This window comes from Lissotriton vulgaris, chromosome 9 (assembly GCF_964263255.1).
Source record: "Lissotriton vulgaris chromosome 9, aLisVul1.2, whole genome shotgun sequence".
Lineage (NCBI taxonomy): Eukaryota > Metazoa > Chordata > Amphibia > Caudata > Salamandridae > Lissotriton > Lissotriton vulgaris.
The window spans coordinates 1133300405-1133324064 of record NC_141697.1 but is presented as its reverse complement, the minus strand read 5'-3'; the positions used below and the strand labels follow the sequence as shown (position 1 = coordinate 1133324064).

The 23660-nt window shown below is 42.3% G+C and overlaps 1 protein-coding gene across 1 annotated transcript in view; it reads right to left on the bottom strand.

The window, feature by feature from the left end:
* WNK2 (WNK lysine deficient protein kinase 2) overlaps positions 1-23660 on the bottom strand; it is a 621829-nt gene that overhangs the window by 31987 nt on the left and 566182 nt on the right. Inside the window, exon 25 of the mRNA XM_086939164.1 lies at positions 8481-8740. Coding sequence (XP_086795290.1) covers positions 8481-8740 — 260 coding nt within the window. The remainder of the gene's footprint in view (positions 1-8480; positions 8741-23660) is intronic.

Here is a 23660-nt window from a genome sequence, read left to right as displayed (position 1 = left end):
TTGAGCTCTCAGGATTTTAGTAGTGACGTTTGTTCCCTTTCTTGTTATAGCTGTAATTTGGTCCTGAAGAGAACCCTACAAACTACAGGGTTCGAAACGCGTCGACCGACCAGGTCCCGGGTCATTCCCCTGATTGAGTTCTTATAATCATGATGAATTAGCGCAAAGACTGTTTTGCTTTTTTCACAATGTGTACCATCCAATGTTAGAGAAAGCTAAAAACAAGCAATTCATTAATTGTAAAAAAAGTTTATTTTTGACACTGGGACCAGTGTGTATGTTTGAATGTTTTGTTTGAATGGACGGCCACGAATGAGTTGTATGTAAGTTGTGCACCAATTGTAAATACCACATCACTTGTAGATTTGTTTGTTATGTTTATGTGTAAGTATATGTACATAAAATGTTTCGTATTCCCATGCAAAAAGATGCATAACTGAATAGATGCAATACAAAAAAGAATAATTAAAAAAAGTTGCAATTAGTAAAGCAAGTGTCCATGTTATTGTCCTGTACACCAGTCCAAGAGTGTATGTAAACTAATTTCTCAGCACTGGCAAGTGTTTTGTTTTGCAAAACTCCACTACAAACGGCACTTGCCGCGGTGGAACAGGGCGCCGGCCGGAAGATTATCAGGTAAGGATTCAGAGGTTTAAAATACACAGTACACAATTATTTGCAAATACAAGTTTTAAAAGCATGAGAAATGCCGATGAGCATACTTCTCCAGCAGCGCCTCAGCGCCTAGTAATCAAGCGCGTTTGGAGTTCATGTAGTACAAAATACAAATACCAATGGTCCCACAAGATTGATAAAGGTAGAATATATTTTGTTTCAAAATTATTTTAGGTAGTAGTTAAAATAATTGTGGACAAGTAACATAGAAGTTATTTCTATGAATACATCAGGTGTATTTAGAATACACACAAGTTGAGACCAGTTGATAGGAGGCCTCCCAGGCTTCCTAACTAGGCCTGCACCAAAACTCCCTTAAAAAAGGAGAGTGTAGGGGAGAGGGGTACTAAAGACAAAACACTACGTTCAATGCAAATGAGTATCACGTGACAAAGGGTTCCATTTGAAACCAACTCATCCGTCTATGCAGTTTAAAGTAGCAGAAAATGGGACAGATCTCAAAGTTCTGTAGAAATATACAACTTGCAGACATCACCACAAGGGGAATGAGTGCATATTTCTCTACCGCTTATGTGTGGTTGCAATAAACTTTTAAAGGAACAAACAGTCGAGAAATGACTATCGAGTGTGCAAAGGCTTCTGTTTTTTTTTGCATTATAAAGTTAGAAATGTCATCACACCAACAGCGGGGATTTTCCATAGGGACACAGGAAAGTTTTAGATTTATGCCATAGCTAGCATGTGTGATTTAGCTGTGGGGTGTTTACACACACTTGCACACAATTTTGTACATGTATGGATTGCAAGATCCAATCAATAAATGGCTTTACTGATTGGAAAATACAGTTCTTGCTTCTAATTTTGAAGGTTTACTCTGCCTTTACTGCAACAGAGTGTTACACCATTTCAAGTACTCAATGTCACTACAATGTTTTCAATTTGAAGTAAGCTCAAAAGGCTTACTTCTCAGTTATTAAAGCTGTCGAGCTAAAGTGGTATGGAACAGGAATCATGTATTGTTAGAAACAAATTGTTAGCCGTGAACCTTCAAAATCTGATTGCCTGAAATATTTTAGGAAGAAAAATTCAGCAGGAGACCTCTGTACAAATTCTTCTTTTCCAATATAGAACTAAGGGAATTATGCAATTAGCATCAATCAGTTTTGAACATGAATGCATACATATGTAAAAGATTGACTGAAGACAGTTTAATAGAAAATGCTAAATCAATCAGTGTGCAGTGGTATGGGATTAGCAGTCTGAGTGCAACCATGCAATCTAAAGATTAACTGCCTTTAGAGAGCCTTTGCACTAATCCCATGAAACAGGGATATGCAAGTAAAGTCAATGAAAGAAAGGGAGGGAGGGAGGGTGCCAGGGCAGATGGTTTGGATCCTGTAATTCTAAAATTAGAAGCTCTCTCCTTACCATATTATCTCCTTGCGTTTCTCAGTCTGGTGTTGTAGCACATATGTTAAGTGAGACATATCTTACATGAACTGAGAGCTAATAAATTCAACCACAAACTCCAAATATAAAAACAAAACGCAACAAAAGCCATTTTCGTAACATTTCGAAGTCCAAATTCAGTAATGAACATTGAGGAAATCTGCTTGTTGCAAAGATGTAGGGTAGTAATAATATCAACAGCACTTAAATAGCGCCTAGAGCCCTAGGCACTGCACTTCCAAACTGTGCAAATACCCAGATCAATGACACCCACTTTCATGGTGTACATTTTATATATCTCAGAGTAATGGTGTGTTGCTTAAACCCACTGTGAGTCAAGCCAGTGAAATGTCCTTTTCAGACATATCAGAAGGGGGTATTTAATCCATTCCCTTAGCTTATTTACTTATATTAGATGCTTCTGGTCAAGTTAACTTACCAGTCACATTTCTTCCCTGACCCAATAAAATATCTGAGAAGGTAAAAGGAATGCCTGCCCCCTGTGTCCTCGTGGTCCCAATGACAGGTGTGCAGATGTTGAAACGGGGCTTGAGGGCGGTGGGCGCGTCACCCTTCTGCAATTATGATACCTGTGCCAGGAATCCTTGGATAATGACCATAATGCATACTAGTAAGAGTGGTAAGGCCCTACGCCCTGATGGGGTCCCAATCGACCTCTTTAAGTCAATTCCGCAGCTATGGTCCCCAATATTAACCCGGGTTCTACAAGCGTGTTGTGCAAAAGGATTTATAGATACATGGTCTGAATCCATTATTGTTCCAATTTTCAAGAAGGGAGATCGGGAAAATCCTGCCCGTTACCGCCAAATATCTTTATTAGATTCCCTCATGAAGGTGGCTGAATGGATTGTTTTAGACAGGTTGCAAATATGGGCAGACGAAAACAACATTTTAAGTGATGTACAGTATGGTTTTAGATCTGGTTTAGGTGTCAACGAGCAGGCTCTTAATCTTAGCATTTTAACTGGAAAGTACACGCAGGCCAAATTAGAGACATTTTACTTGGCTTTCGTCGACTTTACACCCACACAGATTGTTTTATAGAGGGCTATTACTTTTTATACTAGTTTTATGGACACCCTGGGTCTAAAAATGAACGCAAAGAAAGGTTTTATAATGACCTGCAGGAGAGGGAAACAAAAGTGTAGACGTTTTCAAGCTGGGGGTAGTAGGGTAGAATCTATTAAAACATTTACATACCTGGGTGTTTTATTTAACCACACTGGGTCCTGGACACAAGCTATCAAGACCAGGAGCCTCCTGTTTATGAAGTCCCCAGTGGCATTGATACATTTCTCAAAAAAACTGGGTAAAAGGCCACCTGAAATTCTCTTGAAGATTTACAAGGCCAAATACGTGAGCATAGCTACCTTTGGGGCAGGAATATGGGGACCCCACGATTGTACACCAATTCAGCAAGTTGAAAATGCTTTTTTAAGATTCATATTGGCAGTTCCTGTAAGAGCCTCAGTTTTTAATTGCCATAGCGAGTTAGGTGTCCCATACATTTCAGATTTAATTAAAGCTCAACCTGGGCTGCTTTGGCATAGAATTCGGACCACCACGATCACAGGGCTAAATAAGGAAATCCTAACCGATGCAATGAGATTAGACCATGCAATAAGATACGTGAAAAACTTTATGCAAGACATAGGGCACCTAGAGTATTTTCTCTGACCGGAAACAATGAATTCAATACACCGGAAGGAGTTCAAAAAAATTTGCATGGCTGTCTTGGAAGATACCAGGTTAGCTCTGGAAACTAACAAACCCACAGTGTTCCAGCACCAAATAATTAATAGAACATATAACATTCAACTGGATCTACTGTGCTGTATGGGGGATATGATAGTTATGCATTAACACATTTCAGATTTGGGCCTTTTCATCGTTTGATCAGTTACCCTGACATGAACAATTGGTCAAGGGATCTAGGCCTGTGTCCGTGAGACAACATCTCTTCACAAAACATTTCATGTAATCCTATTCTGTAAATTCTATGGAAACGAAAGACTTAGACAGATTAAACCCTTATTAAAACAGGGGGTCTGGAGACAAGGTCGCCCAGCTCTACTGTATCTACAGATGTTGGATAGCTACTATTGCATCGCAACTATGTTGGGTTTCCTGAAAAGGTCATTGAAAGCAAGGAAAACTATAAATGCCTAGAAGTTGAGGGGACACATGAGTAGTTTTAATATTGTGATGCATTATTTCGGCACAGAGGTCATATGCTATAATAGCTTAAATAATATGAAAAACTTTAGCAAAATGAATGTTTCTATGAACTTGTATATATTTTATGTAAGATCACTTTATTTTTAGAACTGAGATGAGATGTTTGTATTGACTGCTTTTATGATTTTATATGCCTAAAATCGAATAAAGCTCGTTTTGACTTTCAGTTGACAATAGTGTATACCGAACCAACCTTTATTTGCAATAAAAAAAGAAACATTTCTCATGAAGATGTATGTGAGTGCACATGATCATCCTGAGTAAGCATGGGTGAATTTTGCGAATCTGGCGTTCGCGAATTTGCGTATTTGCGAACTCGCAATCCGCAAAAATCCGCGAATTTGCGGATTTTTTTGTTTTTATAGTGTTCGCAAGGGTTTCTGCCAGTTCCCGAGGATTTTGTACCAGTTCGCAATTGCGAACTTACTTGTCGGCACGCAACAGTCGCGACTATGTTGTTTCTACGTCTGGTTCATCATCACAGGTTCACAGCACCCTCTGTTTCAACACTGCCACCCTCTGTTTCACCCATGCCACCCTCTGTTACATCAATGCCACCCTCTGGTTCATCATCATCACTGTAGATTATGGGGGGGAAAAGCAAGCACACCTGCCCTGCCTCAACTGACATGAATTAATTTGGGGGTGATTTATAAATGTGTCACTGTTTTAAAATTCCCGTCTGGCACCTGCTTCCTTATCTGTAATTTGCTTTCTGTTGCAGTGCAATTTTTTTTTCCAGGACCTTTGTGGCCTACTTGTAGCTATTCTATGATCCCGGCTGTGAGGGTCAGAGCAGGGTCATACAATTGTTGCAACTAGCAACTGAACTCTGGAGGGGCCCCAGTCAGGAAGCACTACAGGGAATGGTTACTAATGATGAATTTGAACTTTTGCACCTGCTGAGTGCTTTCAGTTTAGCAAAACTCGTTTTTCTGCAAATCATCATTTTCAGAAGGTCTATGCTGCTTGCTAGTGGATTTCTTGTGCAGAATTGCAAATTTTGTAATTTCGCAAGTGCGAGATTGTTGCTGCCCGCCGCACCTACATGTTCGCAATTGCGAACTTACGTCGCAAAATTGTATCACCAAGAAAAAAAAATCTGCTGCATGCGAATTTGCGGATTTTCGGTAAATTCGCGAGCGTTCGCGGATTGCGAATTTACCGAAAATCCGCAAAATTCGCGAGCGGAACGGATTTTCCGCCCATGCTTAATCCTGAGTAGATGTGAGCAGAGAAAATATTAACATTTATTTAGAAAGGTCCTTTCTTAATGCTCTTCAAAATTATATTTGCTGAGAGAAAATATTTGGTGAGATCAACCGATTAACTATACAATAATGGTGAAAAAATAAAGCTTCCAAGCATGCCTGAAAGTCAACAACAGGCCAAAGACCTGGTGTATATTGAGGTCCATCTGAATCCAATGCAAAACAAGAGTTTAAAACGCACTGTGAAATAACCGTCTAAAGAGAATTAAAGTAGACTCGCTCTTCCTGGGTTTAGTGAAAATGTCAATTGAATTTTAAAGTAGAGTCTATCCACATCATTGTGTTGAACAAACAAGAATCACTTGTGCTAATTGGGAATCATTTCACATAAGTGTGTCTTAGGACCAGGAATAAGAATAATATCAAAGGATAGGCCAGAAAGAAAAAATACCAAATATCAAAGGACAGAAACTCAGAATCATGGAGGACACCGAGTCCGATGCCATGTACTACCGAAGGACCATTGGTTGAGAAAGGGCTTCCACACATCCCATCTTCTGTGCTTTGTGAAACATAAGTAAACCCAAACAACTAAAAATGGGGTTTCTATCCTAGACCAACAAAATAATACAAACCTTACTGATGGGGCTCAAGCAGTCAACTACTTTCATGATTTCCTCAGTTATCAAAACTAGACAGAGAGAAGGCCTCAGATTCTATCTAAGAAGAAAATGGAAACAGCCTTGTGACTCTTCCTATCCAGGCCTGGAGTATAGTATTTCCGTCTCCCCTTTATATAATGTACAGGGAAGAACCTAGTACCCAAACCTGTAAATTATCAATATGAGCCTGGGTGGTGGTTATCAGGGAAGAAGTGGAGCCAACTTTGATTAGAACCTCACAATTGAAAGTTCTCCGCCTCTTGTAACCTCGCTGTATATCGCTTTCAAGTGGGCACAAGAGTTTTTCTTCTGACCTCTGATCTTTTTTACTCTTTATTGCATTTTACTAATGACAAACTTTTCCATTAAGTCATGACTTCAGGGATCGTTTCAATAAGATGGTCTTCCACAGCCTTGCAGTTATGCTCCCTGCCCAGACTATTAATCTTGTATGTCTGAGCAATACGGCATGTGCAGGGCTGAGGTTGAAGATCCCTCACTATTTGAATACAAGGCAGTAAAGTCTAAGCATTGCAGACCAAAAGCTGGCCATCTAGCAACGGGAAGGACAACTCAATTTATTTGGTGGGGTGGAGTCGGGAATGGATAGAACGATTGACTGTGGGTGATATTGCGTTTTTGTTAATTGTAACGCTTCATTTATATCAAAGAAATAGGACAGATTAATTTTCTAGAATATAAATATTACGTTCATTTGCCCCCCCCCAGAGGCGGGAAAAAAAGGATGGGGGAGCTTTCGTAATACTTTAAATGCTGAGCACAATAATGGAGGGACATCAAGAAGAGATGCTAATTATTATGCGGGTTTTGAATTGTCATTCTTCTATTGCCTAACATGATCTGTACTTACTTGTGATGAGCTGTCGGGGTTCCTGCCCCAGACGGCCATTCACAAAGAGCAGGGGGCAAATGGACACCTGAACTGCTTGCATCTTTGCTTGCAAAGTTGCACACTTAATGGCCATTTCGTTCAAGAATACATTTGCCCATAATGCATTGCACACCTCGCTACAGTGGGACTGAATGGTGTTCTTAGCTATACTTCAGACATTGGTAGGATCAGTGATTTTGGAAATGTGAACCTTTTTTCGGAGCGGCCATGTCCCAAGTTGGGAAAGTTTCAAATTAATAAAATTACTTGATCCAACTGGCAACTTTTAAGATTTTCATAATAAACAAATGATTGCATGGAAGGCCTTCAGTTTAGAAGATGAAGTAGCTTGGTACACAACCAGAAACTTCAATAGCATTCTGAACACAACCATTTAGTTTCCTTCATTAGGTGTGGAGCATGCATTACTTCAAGGATCATCAAATATGGTTCTTTTTTCAGAGCTATGCAATGGTTAAATCTTCTCAGTTTTCACACTCCCTCACCTTGGGGGAAAGCAGTTTCCAAGGTTACTACTTCCAATGTGCTCTACACCAGCATAACTTGATCCCAGTGATCTTTTAAAGACACTTGTAATTCCATCTCAGAAAAGTACATAGAAAGGTGATGCCTAGCATATAAACACATGGAAAGATGGCAATACCCATTTTGGACTCCGGCAGGCCTACCCAGAATATTACCTGCACATTGAGTTGAATATTAGAAGATTCAGAGCAAACAATGGAGGCACCCATCCGTGTGACAGGACAGCATCTAAAACCAGTGACAACTCTGTCCTACAATCTGACTGGTCTTATTTTCAGGTCTGATAGTGGCATAATGTTTCTGACAGGCACTGTTCTCCTAGAAAACTAATATTCGACTGCTCTGCATCCAGTGTGTTTCAGTCGAGTGCCCAACATTCTCATAGCCTAACACAGGATTTGCTAATGCAGAGAAATAGGGGTTGTGGTTACTGTGACTGAATCTACAATAGTGGAATAGTTAATGAGGTCACTTAAAAAACTTCCCCTATGCCCAAGAATGCTTAGCTGGTTTATTTAGGAAAACGTGCTGTGAACTGCATTGCGTACTGCGTGGGTCTCATGAGGGACAGGGTGATGCCAAATCCACCCAGAAATCGCCATGAGGAGCATATGCATAGTATTTGACTACATTATGAAGCCCCCTTTAAAATGCTTGTGAAATGAATTACTTTTTAATTAACTTATCTGGAAATCTGTTTCGCACTGCATACATATATACATATGCATTGTAAATGATTATTGTGTTATTTAGAAACGTCGGTGCTTTGCACAGAATCTTATAGGTAAAAAAAAGGAACATTGTCGTTCAAAAGCGGCTACTTACTCCACATGGCTCATTCGTCTGTGCTGGTTTGGGCTCCATGTCCTGCCTCTGCTGGTTATGCTTCAGCTGGTTCAGAGATGGCTTCATCTGTGCTGCTCCAATAGTCTTGCTTGCCCACTCATCTACCAGTTTGTGAAGGTCGTCTGTAAACATCCCCTTCTTGTTGTTGCTGTTATTGGTTTGGGCCTGGGGTTGAAGACCTGGCAGCAGTGGTGGTGGAGCAGGGTCTGTGCCAGTTGGAAGGCTGTTTGTTGATGATCCTATGGTATTGCAGAATAGAAATGCAATTACATCAAAACTTTGACTTTGTGCAAGTAAGCAATTCATGCATCTCCATAGGATACAAACTATAATATTTAGTACTTTAAACGTAATTGCAGTCTTTTTTTTGAACGCTCACACTCCATTGCAGGCATATCTCAGAAAACATTTATTCTTGCAAATTGACTCAAGTTTAAGCTCACAGCTAGCATCAGTCTTGCCCAATTATTAAGTTTTCAACTATAGTTAATTTAGTTTTTGTACTTCTGACATGGTTCATTTTGTTCTGACTTTTGTGTCAATCTGACTGTCTCTGCTAATCTCTGTACTCAGTTCTAAAAACAAACACTTCATTTAATGTCGCATACTTTTTGAAACTGTCTTTTTATGGTGGATTTCTGTTCCCTACTTCCACTCCCTCAGAATTATTTTGAAGCGGTGGTTTTATAATAGTTCTGCTTGAAGTGTTATATTGAGTCCAAACAAGGGATTTCACCTAATGGCTGCTGGCTGGCTCACAAAGTAAGCAGGTGAGGCATCCGCTTTCGCTCCAGGACTGACCGCCAAAAAACCATCGCTAACCTCCGACCGCTCCAAGTATGGTGTCTACTTTAAAGTACTCCAGGAAACTTTGTGCTGCCTCAACTGTGTAAGGTTGAAGGTTAACCTTCTCTTGGAACATACTACTACCTTTCCGGAGGCACGTGGGGTCCGCAATAGCCACTCTGGTCACCTTGTATTTTCTCAAAAGAGCTTCAAAATCGTAAATTAGAATAAAGAATAATTCACGGGACAGATAGTAAACAGTGATTAAACATGTATCTTTTCACACTGAAATAGCTCATATTTGTCCATTAGTAGAGCTCAACATTTGCCATTCCGAAATAAGGCGATTGCTACATTTTACACTATCTATAGGTTGCGCACCTGCAATGACATTAACTTGTCCAACAATAGCAACAACCAAAAAAAAGAGGACATTGGTCTCATCAAACCCTATAAATGAAGAGATGAGAAAAAAAAAAAACAATTCTCAGTTCAGCAATACGAACTCCGAATTAAATTCCACAGGCGGATAGTGGTTCCTGTTCATTTGCAGCAGAATATTGTTATGCCTGCATCATCATTCCAAGTATTTAAAGAAAGCTTTGCTGTTATTTCTGGTTTTCTGGAAATGGCAATCAATTTATTTGCAATAGCATTTGTCAGAATGCAATGACCTATATGTTCACTGAGACTGCCTCCGGTACAGTTCAGTGGGTGCTTTCTTGGAAGCAGAAGGACAACGAACAGATACAAACTAAATAGTCGTGAGGCATTGTCTGCCAACAAAACATAAAATTCTGAATTTCACCAGTTAAGATAGCTAAGTTGTCTTAACTCCCACCCTGCCATGCACTTCACACGACATAGTTCACATCACTGGTAACATCCACGTCAGAGCCACATTTATATCATTGATGACAAATGATGCAACTCACGGAAGCACTAAAACACAGAAAGAAGGATTTAGGGCTCTCCCTAACAGACAGGGGGTGTGGCCTTCAACATTGCACTTGGAAGGCATGACAAGATGCTGACAGATGCATTTTTCTCTGGGCGCAGGATCTCACCTTTGTGCTGGTCCCTCAAAGATGATGAAGCAGTGCAGAGCCTGTAGGCTACCTTGACCACAGAGCGCATGGATGGTCATCGAACCAGGACCAGCCCTTAGGTTCTGAACCCTTACTTTCAGACAGTATGGACACAAGCATGGCCTTCAGAACAGATTAATGGGTGTAGGGTGAGGAAGTGGCCTCCGCTCAGGCCTTCAGCCATACCAGAGGGCTGTGGGTGCATGTTCCAACTCCCCCACCGAGTCTGCCAGGCCTCTTCTCTGTTAATGTCCAGAAGAATCTGTCCCAGTCTACTGGGCACCTGCTTCAACCATATCCAGAGTGCTCTGGACCTCTGCTTTTGGTTGTATGGCATTACAACGCGGACTTTTACCCCGCGTGCCATTACAACGCTATTTTTACAACGACTTGCGCTGTAAGCGCTGGATAGTGGAATAGTTTAATTTTCTATTCCAACTCCAGCCCACGTTACAGTAGGGAAGGTGTTGGAATAGAAAATTAAACTATTCCCTATCCAACAGCGCCCTCCAGCGCAAGTTGTAACGACTTGCATTGTAAAAGCAGCGTTGTAATAGCAGCGCGGTGTAATGCCTGCGTTTTTATGGCTGTTTACCCTGCTTTGTCCTCTAGAGCACACTGAGTTGCAGTGGCGGCTGGTGACTTTTGAAAGTAGTGGGCGTAAAAGTTGGGAATGAGTGTAACATCACGAGCAAGCAAAGCGAGCAAGCCCGACGGACAAGAGGGGAATTCAGGTTGGTCCCCTCAGTAAAAACGTAAAAAATAAATAAATAAAAAAGTGCCATTTTAATACAAAATTATTTTACCGGCAATTTGACCTGGAGTCGAGAATTTAAAAAAGCTCTACCAACTGCTTCCTTAAATTGACCTACTTGCGCGGACAATTGTACCTTTTATAATTTGGGCTAGCACACATTCCATTCCATGAGAAGCATCACAGAAAACGCAATGTATGTCATTAAGCACAGCTAAGTGTCATGTGAACTGAGGAATTATGCGGGAAATAGCTCTCTACAACACAGTGAGATTGGTATTTTATTAATTTGAATTTGTAATAGAACTGATTCGTACCCCCTTCCCCCCCAGGTTAACTGGTGCTGTCACCTCCTGTTTGTCAGACTCGTGGGCAATGTATGCACTTCCAGGCATCTGAGCATGTTATGGACATGGGGTGGGAGCTACACGCATGATCCACCCCAGTGCACCTGAACATGTTCTTGACATGAGGCTGCTGTGGCAAATGGTCTACTCCAAGTTTATCTGAGCCGGTCTTGGACTTGAGTGCAGGATGGCAAACCAGATTCAGCCAGCAGCCTCACGGGCCACTTTAGACCAGTCTCCGCTCCCGCGAAGTCTCCATGGTCGGGCAGCTTGGTCCACGTGCCAGCCCGAGTCACGGCGCTATCAGCGCCAGTGATCCCAGACTAAACATGCTTATCTCCATTCTGGGGTGCGTGCTCTGTAAGACTTAGGACAGAAATAAGGAGTTCATATTTTGAAGCATTAAATTCTAATAATGGTATTTTAGTGCAAAAGAGGTATCTTACTCTCTGCTGCACACAACTCAAACGTGTATTTGAAAACATTGGGAGTTGTGCAGGTCTGAAAAACACACAACATTGGCTTATTCCAGGCCTCGCCATTTTTTCCTTTGCAGTTTTTTATAGCGAAGGTATTGGAGCGCTTTACAAGAGCACTAGTTACATTACACAAGGTCACATTCATATTTTTGGGCGAGATTAGGTAATTTGCCAAGAATCACAGGATAGTTGGCAAACGCCGAGACTTGAACCTGGTTTCCCAGTTGCTCTGGCAGTAATAACCAACACTTTCCCACTTCTCCCCCAACATACAAATATGAATGAATATGAAAAAGAGAAAGACTGATCATAAAATCATGAGCTGTCTTAGGCAAAGTCGAGCGTGAGCACAAATTATTGAGGAATTGATCTAAACAAATGGGTTATACTATCCCAGTGTTTCTTTTTTAATTGCGAGTCGGATCTAGGAGGGCTTGGCTCTTGCTACTACAAGCAGTATATTATTGATGAATTGTCTCTGAAATGCTTGAACCGGTGGAGTTGTGACCCGTATATACTTGTACACGGAGGATAATTGTGTTTCTAAAAAAATGGTGCCTCGACCTTTACTTTGCGCAGACACAGTGAAGGAAAGGTGACGTTCTGGTGGTATTGCCACACATTCTATGTTATTTAATTTATTTATTTGTTTATATAGGGCCAGAATTGACGCTTGGAGGGGTATCTCTGCGCTGCTGACATGTCACAGAAGCTGAGGGGCTAGCACATGATCAGAGACAGAAAAGGAAGGTCTTAAGCTGCTTCCTGAATTGGAGGTGGTCAAGGCATTGTCTCAAGTACAAGGGGAGCTGGTTCCAGTGAAGAGGGCCTAGATGGGAAAAGACCTTTCCACCCCATCTGGCCTTCCCAACCCGGGGGACCACAAGTAGGGAATTGGTGCGGGAACAGAGTGGTCTAGATGGAATGTATGGCGTACATTTCTCGGCCAGATAGGCGAGCCGAGATTGTTTAAAGCTTTGTGTACGGTGCAGAAAACTTTAAACTTAATCCGCTCATGTACTGTGAGCCAGTGTAGCTGAAGTAGGAGAGGACGAGAGGCAGTCCGGGGAGGTGCATTCAAGACCAATCCTGTTGCAGTGTTCTGGACTACCTGCAACCTGCAGAGCGAGGACTCAGTGGCCAAGGCCAAGAGGCCATTGCAGTAGTCCAGATGGCTCAGTATAAGGGCCTGCGTCAAAGTCATGCGAGTGGACTCGGGGAGCAGGGGAAAGACTCGGCATAGTAGACCCAGCATGTGGAAGCAGGAGACAGCGTGCTCTTTCATAGTAAGCCCCTGGTCTAGGCAGATGCCAAGGTTCTTGACAGTGGACTTGGGAATGGGGGGTTGGGTTGGGTTGGGGGGTTGGGTTGGGGGTTGGGGGGGGGGGGGGAGAGACCTAGGTCCGCCGGCCACCTCTGTTATAACAGAGGTTCACACTTGGGTGCTGCAGGGTACGCCTCTGATGTCGAAAACGAGGTCAAACATGCCCAAGAGACACAGTTAGGTTAAAGCCTGTGACCTGTCCCACTTTCATCTCCGTTATTCTTTTATTTTTATTTACCGAACCTACCCGTTTAGCCGCCTGTCGGAAACGAATCCACACAATACTGGGTTTTCCCTTTGAGAAGCTATAGAAAAACAAACCACATTTAAGTCTTATGAGACTTTGAGATGATTAAGAGCATAATATAAATGACCTCTTTAGTCTTTGGATCTGATGAGATGCTGACCGAGGAATGACCACAACAGTACCTACAGTAAGCAGGCCGAGCCTACTCCGAACAGGACCCCAAACACCACCAGGCCCGGTTGTACATGCTCAAAGTGGGGGTCAGTAGGTGTGAGATGGTGACTGCTACTTTCACCCCCTCTTGCACAATATCGTCACTGGCAATGTGCAGAAGGGGTAAGCAGCACCAGCCCGTCACCATTAAAGAAAAGTGGCCAATCACTGTGGGGCTTTAAAATAAAGCCACTGAGTGTTTGGTTATGTCTTTAATGACCCGGCCCCTGTGCTGCTTCGAAAGCGCAGCCCACAGGGGAAAGACTTACCTGCCCAAACCAATCCAGGCTCTCCTCTCACACAAACCTGAAAGAGAGCAAAACAAGGAATCATTTGGACAGGTGAACCCAAAGCTCCACAAAAAGAACCCAGGAGGGCTGTGCTGGTTCGAGTCCTGAAGTGCGCATATCAAGTTGGCAACAGCCAGAGACCTGTCCAACCAGACATGCACACTGGCCATCACGCTGCCTGCATTGCCAATCACCCAGATTGGCCATCTCTGCCGCATTACACTGCTCCGCCCCCACACGTTATACTGCCCAACCCATGGCATCTCCATGGGTCCTGTAGACTTTACATATTTAATTTTTTGAAAATGATGTACTGTGGTCTCCATTAAGAGTAGGCTGTGGGGCAACACCCTTACACCCCCTGAGGAGAACCCGCCCCTGCTGAGCCTGCCCTTTGCTAGGCCAAGCACACTCTGGATACAGGGCTTAACCACTGTCTTGGCCCGGTTATCAGCACACTGGCCCCAGAGCAGCGTAAGTGATATTAATGGTAATATTGGATCTCAAAATAAGGTAATCAGACATTTTTCTGCAAAATAAGATCTATTAATATCTACATATATTTTACGTTAGGGGTCTCCAACCATTTCTGTAGTGAGAGCTACTTCTGTTCACTGAAAATCACTGTGAGCTACTGAAGGCTAAGCAACTCCTACAATGTTACCGGACACCCCCACACCCAGTTTTATTTATTATGCCTAACGTTCATAATGCTAAAGGCTATGGTTTGAACAAAATACTTTGACTAAGGGCACTATGACAGGGCTGCCCTATGAGTGAGTTGTGATACAATCTTGGGGGAATACCTCTTGGATGAGTACGATGAAGTTTAATAATACCACACTTGGGACCCAAGGGAGTAACTTCCACCAGAGCACGTATTGCTCCCTATCTGAATGTGCAAACTCACAAAAGATATGGGCTGCTAAAACAGGGGTTGTGTACTAGGTGCATAGGGTAAAGAATCCTTTTTAAGGACAAGAATCCTCACTCACCCAAGGGGGACATGCTTCATCAATGAGCTCCCTCAGCACATCGGGGCGCAAGTTCCCAGATGTGGGCTACGACTCTCCACCTAATGTAGTGGGTAGAGAGGAGCTTAGGTGTTTTCAGACAAGGGGATGCCACAAAGTAGTATGGGTGAATGAGGGGCAGAGTGCAGTGAAAGATGTGCGTGATAGGTTAAAACTATCTCAAGGGCTCAATTTATTCATTCAGTACTGAACATCATGCCAGAAGTACAGAGGCTCTAACAAAAGGAAATATATCTCATATGCTCAAAATGGGAATATTTGTTTAAATACAGCTCTTAAGGCATTTGTGCAGCAATGGCACACTGATTGACCACCTCAGACAAACTAAGTTCTCTGCCTGAAATAAGGCAGTTTTAATTAAATGAAATTAAGAATGAATGTATGAAAGCGAGTGTCAGCATTCGCTCCAACAGCAGTATCAAAGTAAATTTGTTCAATTTAAAGGTTTTAAAGGCAATGATCAATGAACAACAAATATTTTAAGTGCACACTATATAAATCCACCTGCCAAAGAAGGTTCATCACCTGCAGAAGTGCTCTTCTTGGAAGGTTATCTACCTAAAGCCAAATAAACTCAACAAACAAATTAGGGTAATAAACTACATTGATACATTTTTGGCAGGGAGGCGAGATCCGCCTATTTGTGGCTAGAGTCTGCAGTGATCTTAATACAAATGACCAGAAACAGAAAAAGACAGCTAAATCACTGGAGCTGACTTCTACCATGCTTAATGGCAAAAGTAAAGAGAAACAACTTAAGTACCTCGGTGGAATTAAATATATCTCCTAAAGAGACTAACTACAGTTATGTCGAAGTAGTGAGGTGTTTGAATCACAAACCACCCAATCAAAACATTCAAAGTAAGGAAAAATTATGAACCCTAGCTACACCATTTGACGCCAAATCCCAGGGAGACAATTTCACCTATTGAAACACTATGTAAATCACAGAGATTTGAAGGGTATATGGAATCGGAAGCCCATGCTATCAGTGATCAAATGTTTTTTTTGATCAGTGGCTGTCCAAGAATGAAAACTGAGCATTTTTTGGGAGGACAAAGAACAGAACCTTGCTCAGACCTCATGCTGCCCCTAACATTATGGTGCATATTAATGTGGGGTTGGGTGCCCCAAGTGTCTACACACCTCCTGCGTCTACAAACCCACCTCCCTCTCTTTTGAATGGTGGTCCTGGCGACCGTTTGTGAAGGGTAAATGAGGATATGAAGTGCATCTTAACTTGCACAAACCAGGCGGCTGCAGACCTAGTATTTCCTAATAGAGATTCCTTTGCATAATGGATTATTAGGGTTTTGAAACCAGTGCCCAACCCCTGCCCAACACCTACCCATCCACCTGATGTCTAAAGCAGTCTCTCCAGTTCCAGCTGATCCAATTAGGTCAGTCTTAAGCATGGCAAAAGGTCGACCCCAGATCAATAAAGTATGTTAGTATCCAGTAGTGACAGCACTACTAGTATTTTAGGTCTACAAATCAGTACACAAGTATTGTAGATAGAGATGTGGGGTTGGGCAGCACACATATTACCATTTAGTCAAGTCCCCAATGGGAGCAAATGGCCTAATTTACCTTTTTAGTGCTAACTTAGAAAGAGAAAGTGAGCACCAAGTCCAAATCTTTATTAAACATTATATTTTTTGCTTGTGGCATATAGGGGTCTGGGAAAGACTAATAGAAGAGAATGTTGTTGATTGCACTCCCTCCTATTAGCGAATTTGTCTTTGGGAGATCTGGAGTTTACTCAAACACTGCCATTTGAGGGTAGCTGCAGTTTCTGTATTGGCTGCTAAATCCGCTGCGAAAAGGCAGAGGCGTAATGAAACTTGAGGGGGCCCCCCTGCAAAGTACATGGTAGAACCACATCACCTGGCTCACTCAGGAGCTCTCAGGCCAGGGTACTAAGCTGAGGCCCCACCCCCTGGAGCTTGGTACCGCCCCCCCCCCCCATCTCCCACTGTAGGGGCTGCGGTTGCCTGTGCTACACCACTGTGAAAAGGAAGGGCTGCCTAACTATTAACTGTTTCAACAAAATACAATCAAAATATTGGACCTTAAGCTTGACCTCCCTTTGTGCAGGCAATTTTAATAGTTCTGGAGCTCGGACAAAAAAAACCTTACTTAAGAAGGTCTGAATTCATTCTCCTTTCGAACAAAAATAAGTAAGAATAAAAAGAAATGCCACCATGTTTAACGATTTAAAGCAGCAATTCAACAATTATTTTACCAAGCAGTTTTGATTAAAACCTCACCCCCTCACACATAGTGATCTTGATAACTAATGGAATGTGGAGCAGGGCTTATTTAGAAGATGTGTCTCTTTTCTGTTCCAAACCCTGCAGCAGACAAGATTGGGAGTGAACTACTAAACACATTTTTGCACTAACTAGCCACTTTCAGACACCCCACTCTAATTTTCCCACATTTCAAAATACAGAATGGGCTGTTAGGTTATAGACTCCTTCTAGCTACATTTTTATATCATATGTACGGTGAGATTCAGCCATGAAAGCAACTTTTGTCCTCAGGAGTTTGCCATGACAAAGGCTTCCACACAGACACATATGACATGTGGTATGTGATATGTGATATGGGTAGTGCAAGCGGCTTCCAAGAGATGAGGTGGAACCCCACAGGCACCGGTATGTTGGATAAATGGAAGATACTTCAATGAAGAAGTTATGCCAGGACCTTATGGAAGCAGGACACTCCAGTCGGGCCAAGCACTAGACAATAGTCACCAATTATTCATCAACACGTCTGATGGGAGAGAAGCCCAACTCTAAACTTGCTTTCTTCAAGCCCTGTCCTAGAAAATACTTCAACCAAAAGCAGAGTGATACCAAAAAGATTGTTGATGGGGCTGTGCGAATATTTAAAGTGAATTTGACGATTGAGAGCAATCTCCAAACAAACAGAGGGAAATGAAATCAATATCATCATGATGATTGGGCAGCTAGGTGGACCGATAAAGAAAAGGACTGGGAAGACTTGCATTCTATTTGTATATAGATGCACTTAGCACAAAGTTATAGGGGGAGAGGCAACCGTGTCACTTTCTGTCTGGGAGTAGTATATCCCTTCATTACATGTACATCAACGTTCAGTAATGAAGAACAGACTCGCAAACTACTCACTGGAGAATAACAGCCCAAATTATGCCAAGAAAAACCAGAGGCGACAAGCAAGCTCAATCTATACAAAGTGATGCAACCTATTGGGCAGGGTGGTTCCTCCTCCATCTTGCTGGTCATTTCCTCTCAATACTTCCACGCTCCTTGAAGGATCAATCCTCTATCCCCTACAAAAAGAGTCACTCTAAGAACAGAACAAAGATTATCGAAGGATTGTAGGCCACGGACAAAAATGGGATCCATTGTATCAAATGGGCTTTAAAACGGAATGTGGGACCATGAATAAGATCTTTGCCCTTTCCATGCTGGTGGACTTTCAGGTTTATCACCTGAGCCGACAACATATATCCCGTTTCATAGACGTCAAAACAGCTCTGATGCCATATCAGATTCAGGGGGAAGCTAAACTCATTTAGAATTCCAATATTATTGTGCAAAGCAGCATAGATGCTATAAAGTGATCCCTGGGCGTAAGTTCTGCTTGGAGACAACGCATCCCTCTTGTAAAATAAGCTGGAGGTCTGTTTTGCGAATATGAATAAGAACATCTTGCACACATGCTGCCGTCCTGTTTTTCTGGCGGAAAGATCTTCGTAAAACCATCTTGTAATTATGGACTATTTGCACTCGCCAAGAGGCTATTCTGAATTGTCTTGACAGACCCAGCATGCAATGAACCAGCATTTTTGCCAGGTTTATGAATTTGGCTAAAAAAAAAAACACAGGTGGCCGGGGCGTTAGGTTACCATTGATTGGTTTAATTTCTGTAGTTAAAGAGTGAGTTTCTCATACCCACCAGGCATTTGAGAATACGGTCTGCTCTTGCTTTGTTTTATTGTTCACTCATTTTAAAATGTAAGGCATGAATAAAATGTTCCTTATTTAGGATTTTTTTTTATATCGTGTTATAGAACATTTTCATTAACTAAGCTAATAAAGAATTCATAGAGCTCACACCGTGCCAAATATTTTTCCACTGTAGCATGCATATTCCGTGCATGGTAATATCCGAGTTTACCTTATATGTTGTGTTTTTACTTTCAGTTCTGGTTCTGTACACTGTTCCTGCAGTACTCACTTCCTGCTGTTGGTATAATGTTTAATTTCACTAATTGTAGCCTGGTTCACTCTCAATGGAACCAGCAGCGCCTATTAGCACTATTTTAGGTCTTGCATTTGAGACAGCTTTAGCGGTATTGCCACATTACGATTTTTGAAGAAATTCATATGTAATAAAGAGAGAGGGCTTTTGGTCAGTCGGGTTCAACCTGGGGCACAACTAGATCCAAACTTCGGGGGGGTGGGGGGGGGGGGGCAAGACTCCCAGCCAGGGTTGGCCCTAGCACTGGTCGCACATGGTGCAAAAGTCTTTTTTTGGCGACCCTCCCCCATTTCCTCCTTCTCCACGAATTCCCGCACTACCATTCGCCAACAATGCACCTCATCTCTCACTAGCCCCTTTCTGACAAACAGTTCATTTTTGTACAGGGCTACTTGTAGTTTACTCGCAGTGAGTTCTGTGACCTGCATGGTACACGTACTTTGAAGCAGGCACATTAACCCTCTGAGCTGTGTGGGTGACAGGAGCGCTAATGTGAGTGCATGGTGAGCGATGCCACAGTGTGAGAGTAGGGTAATAATAATAATCCACAATTGTAAAGGGCAAACAATCACCCGTAAGGGTCTGCATGTGCTGGGGGCAGTCAGGAAGATTAAGCAAGCTATTGCCCAGAGTCACATGGTGCTGGGCTGATCTGCCGCCGGCGATCGAACCGCAGTAGTGCAAGCCCATTCACAAAGTCTATTTATCTCTGTGACCGGATCACATAAGCTCTCTTGTAATATCCGTTCACTCCCTAAGGAACTACACCTGGACCACAGCTACTTCCTATTTATGTGACAGCCATGTGCCAAAAGATACTTGCGAAAGTACGACTGCATTTACATGGCAAACATTCCAGTTACTGGAACTGGGCAATCCATGCTGATACGACTGCTTCGACTAATGTTTTACAATGAAACAACAAGATGGGCAAGCAGGGGCATGGAACAGGCAAAAGCACGCCCTTGCGCCCCAACTGCATGCATGCCATTATCAAGCATATGCCTTTACCACACATGCCAAATTTTTACTACTCATATTTTGTTCCCGACCATGCATTTACAGTGAAATTTACGTGGTAAAGGCATGCATGGTAAAGCCATTGCGTGGTAGAAATGTTCATTGTAAATGCATGTGCCGAAATCCATTGTTTTTTGCTCAGTATGCCATTCCAGTTTGAACCCAGCCATATGCAAATCAGTCTTGACCCTGTTCCTCATGGGAACAGTCTAGCCCCCACTGCCAAGCCAGGTCCTCCCTGGACTGGAAACCAGCATCCTAGGACCGGTTTCGGGGTTTCACCACTCTTCAGCCAGGATAGCTTGATTCCAGTGGCATGGAGAGCACGGGTCCCACGTCTGGGCATACCTGTCCCACTCGGGGTGACAAATGCAAAAACAACAATCGATGGATAGAATACAGAACAATGTCATACATTCACCCCGGTACAGAGATCTGGGCCCAAAACCATCGTTTTTTGGCTTACCATGCCATTCCAGTTTGAACCCAGACATATGAAAATCAGTCTTCACCCTGTGCCTTATGGGAACAGTCCAGCCCAAATTGCCAAGCCAGGTCCTCCCTGGACTGGAAACAAGCATTCTAGGACAGGTTTTGGAGTTTCACCCCTCTTCAGCCAGGATAGCTTGATTCCAGTGGCATCCCCTTTGTTTTTGCTTTGTTCGCCCTAAGTTGGCACGGTAGGCCCAGACGTGGGTCCCTTGCTCACTTTGCCATTGGATTCAAGATTGCCTGGCTGATAAGGGCTGTGAGCCCGAAACCCGGTCCCAGGATGCTTGTTTCCGGTCCAGGGAAGACATGGCTTGGCAGTTCGGGCTGAACTGTTCCCATGAGGTACAGGGTCAGACTGATTTGCATATGGCCATGTCTGAACTGGGGTGGTGAAGTGAGCTAAAGAATGATGATGGATTAAACTCAGAGTGTTGACTGGGGGTGAGTGTTTGATTTGCACAAACGCTCCGTCCATCATCCCCTATGGGACCGCAAAAGGAGATACAGCAGAGTGTATTCACACAAAACAGAGGTTGTAAAATTTCTCATTCTGAAAACCAAACACCAACAATGTTGCCAATGGAAATAAAAAAGTTGTATAGAAATTAGTCATGGTACTTATTGTGCAATTTCACTCTTAAAAATAAAGATATCTCCATCAGTAAGGAGACGGTTCACTAACAACTGTGCCAACTGAAGGAGCTTTGTGCACAGCTTCATGTTTCCACTTGCTCCAACACTGTGAAGCATGGGCGAGCATCCACATTTCCTAAAGAAAGTCTTCAGGCCAAAACACTAGACCGGTTCTAATCATTACAGCACAACTATCAATATGACAGAATCTATCAAAACACCACTTTGACAGCTTAGAGATTTCTTCATCAGAATGTGTTCCTTTCGTTTTCACCTCCAGTTTGGTAGAGGGCAAGTCATGCAGAGTCAAGACTTAATGTAACACTATAAATTCATGGCCATTCTTTAAGTGCCTAAGTGACCACCACTACCTTAATCCTGAAAGTATTCCCTTCCCAAGGCACTGTTCCCGAACTTGGCTTAAAGGGTAATGATGGTGGAACCCACAGCAAGTGACAAGCATGAAATGGAGATGCAGGCTTCCAAATCTGTTTCTCTGGTCCATACCCCTTCCAGTTGAACCAAATGTTTTAATATCCCATAGTCATTATGGCAATATAACTTGATTTGTACTTTATATTCTAGTTAGGGAGTCCAGCAAGACAGGAAGGGCAGGCAGAACACACAAACCAAGATGCATGGAGTGATCAAAAGAGTAAAACTAAAAAAGAAAATGATGAATCAACTTAAACACTAAATTCATATGTTTCTGTTCCTTAAACCACAGAACATTTTTTTGTTTTTATTACAATTTAAATATCTGGCAGACAGCCACACAAAAAAACCTGGGTTTATAGAAGAACCTCAATTCCTCCACTTATAGAAGTATTTTTAAGACTATTGTATAGGCAACTGAAGATGCAATCTTATCTTTTTTCTCTCATTTGCAATTCTTTGAAGAAATGTCACACTGGGGCACGATACTAGTCAGTATTCTAGGTCTCGCTTCAAGTTTCAGCAATGACTTTTCCTCATGCAATGATGAGCATAAAAGGATTCAGTCTTTTCTTTGCAAATCAAGCATGATACTATGCATGTATTTCCATTTGTTCTCCCTTGTCTTTACGGCATCCCAAAATCACCCAAAGAACCACCATGATGCTCTTTGTATAATTTCCCCATTCTTCAATGGCCTTCTATTCAGACAACAACTCTGTCAGTGATAATATAACTCTTTCCGCTGGACACACTTTGTTAGAAATGAATTCCACGGGATGAAGATGCTTTGTTTAAGGTTGTATTTGTGAGAAAGGCACAATACTGCAGTGCCTGAAGCATTCGCTTCAACAATCTATCAAGATGACGCACTGAAACAAATCTTTAAATTCCACACTTTACATTTTCCAAATTGATGTGGTTGCTCGCATTATCACTATAGCTTTAATTTTCTGTGTATCCATCTGGTTCCCACTGCCTAAGAACATAAAAATATTTTTTGATTCTTTTTGGGAACTACACTTTTCCACATTGACATATCATCCTTTTTTAATGGTCTCACAAGCTGTACGCGTTTGGTGAAGTTTTCAGAATACACCAAGGTGTTGTCCAACTAAATTATAATACATTGATCTATATAGTCACTCAAGGCCTCATTAATATGTCCTGAACAGCCACTGGGACCGTCCAAGGTCCTCTTTGTATCTCGTAAGTGGAGCAAAAAGTATCACAAATTGGAGTATGACAATTTAGACTCCCATAAAAACCCTGCATTAGAAGACTTTCCAGAGGCACCACACAAAAATTTTGACCCCTCTATGGAAGATTGAGTGGTCTATACAATTCATGAGACAGGTCTATTTTCCCTATCGCCTCCTGTGTAGTAACGGTCTCACATAATTAAGGATGCAACCTTCAGCGTCTATGGTAGCAGCAAACTCACTTGGGTTTCCCAATTGGCCAAGAACTTGTACCGGATCACCTTTTGATTTCTCCCCCTTCTTCACCCTAGCCTGTGATCTCCACTGTAACAGATTATGACAGATTCCAGAGGGGAAAGGACAGGTACAAGAAACACCAGTCAACCGTTAGTGAAGAGAAAACCTGTACTTTCTGGACATATTACATCGATCACTGACACTTTACTGTATGTTATTTAACTCCTAAAAGAACCTGTAATGATGAGCTTTTCCTGAAACTTCAATACTTGATTTTAACTTTCAGTTCAAACTTTAGTTGGGATAATTACATTGCGAGGACCA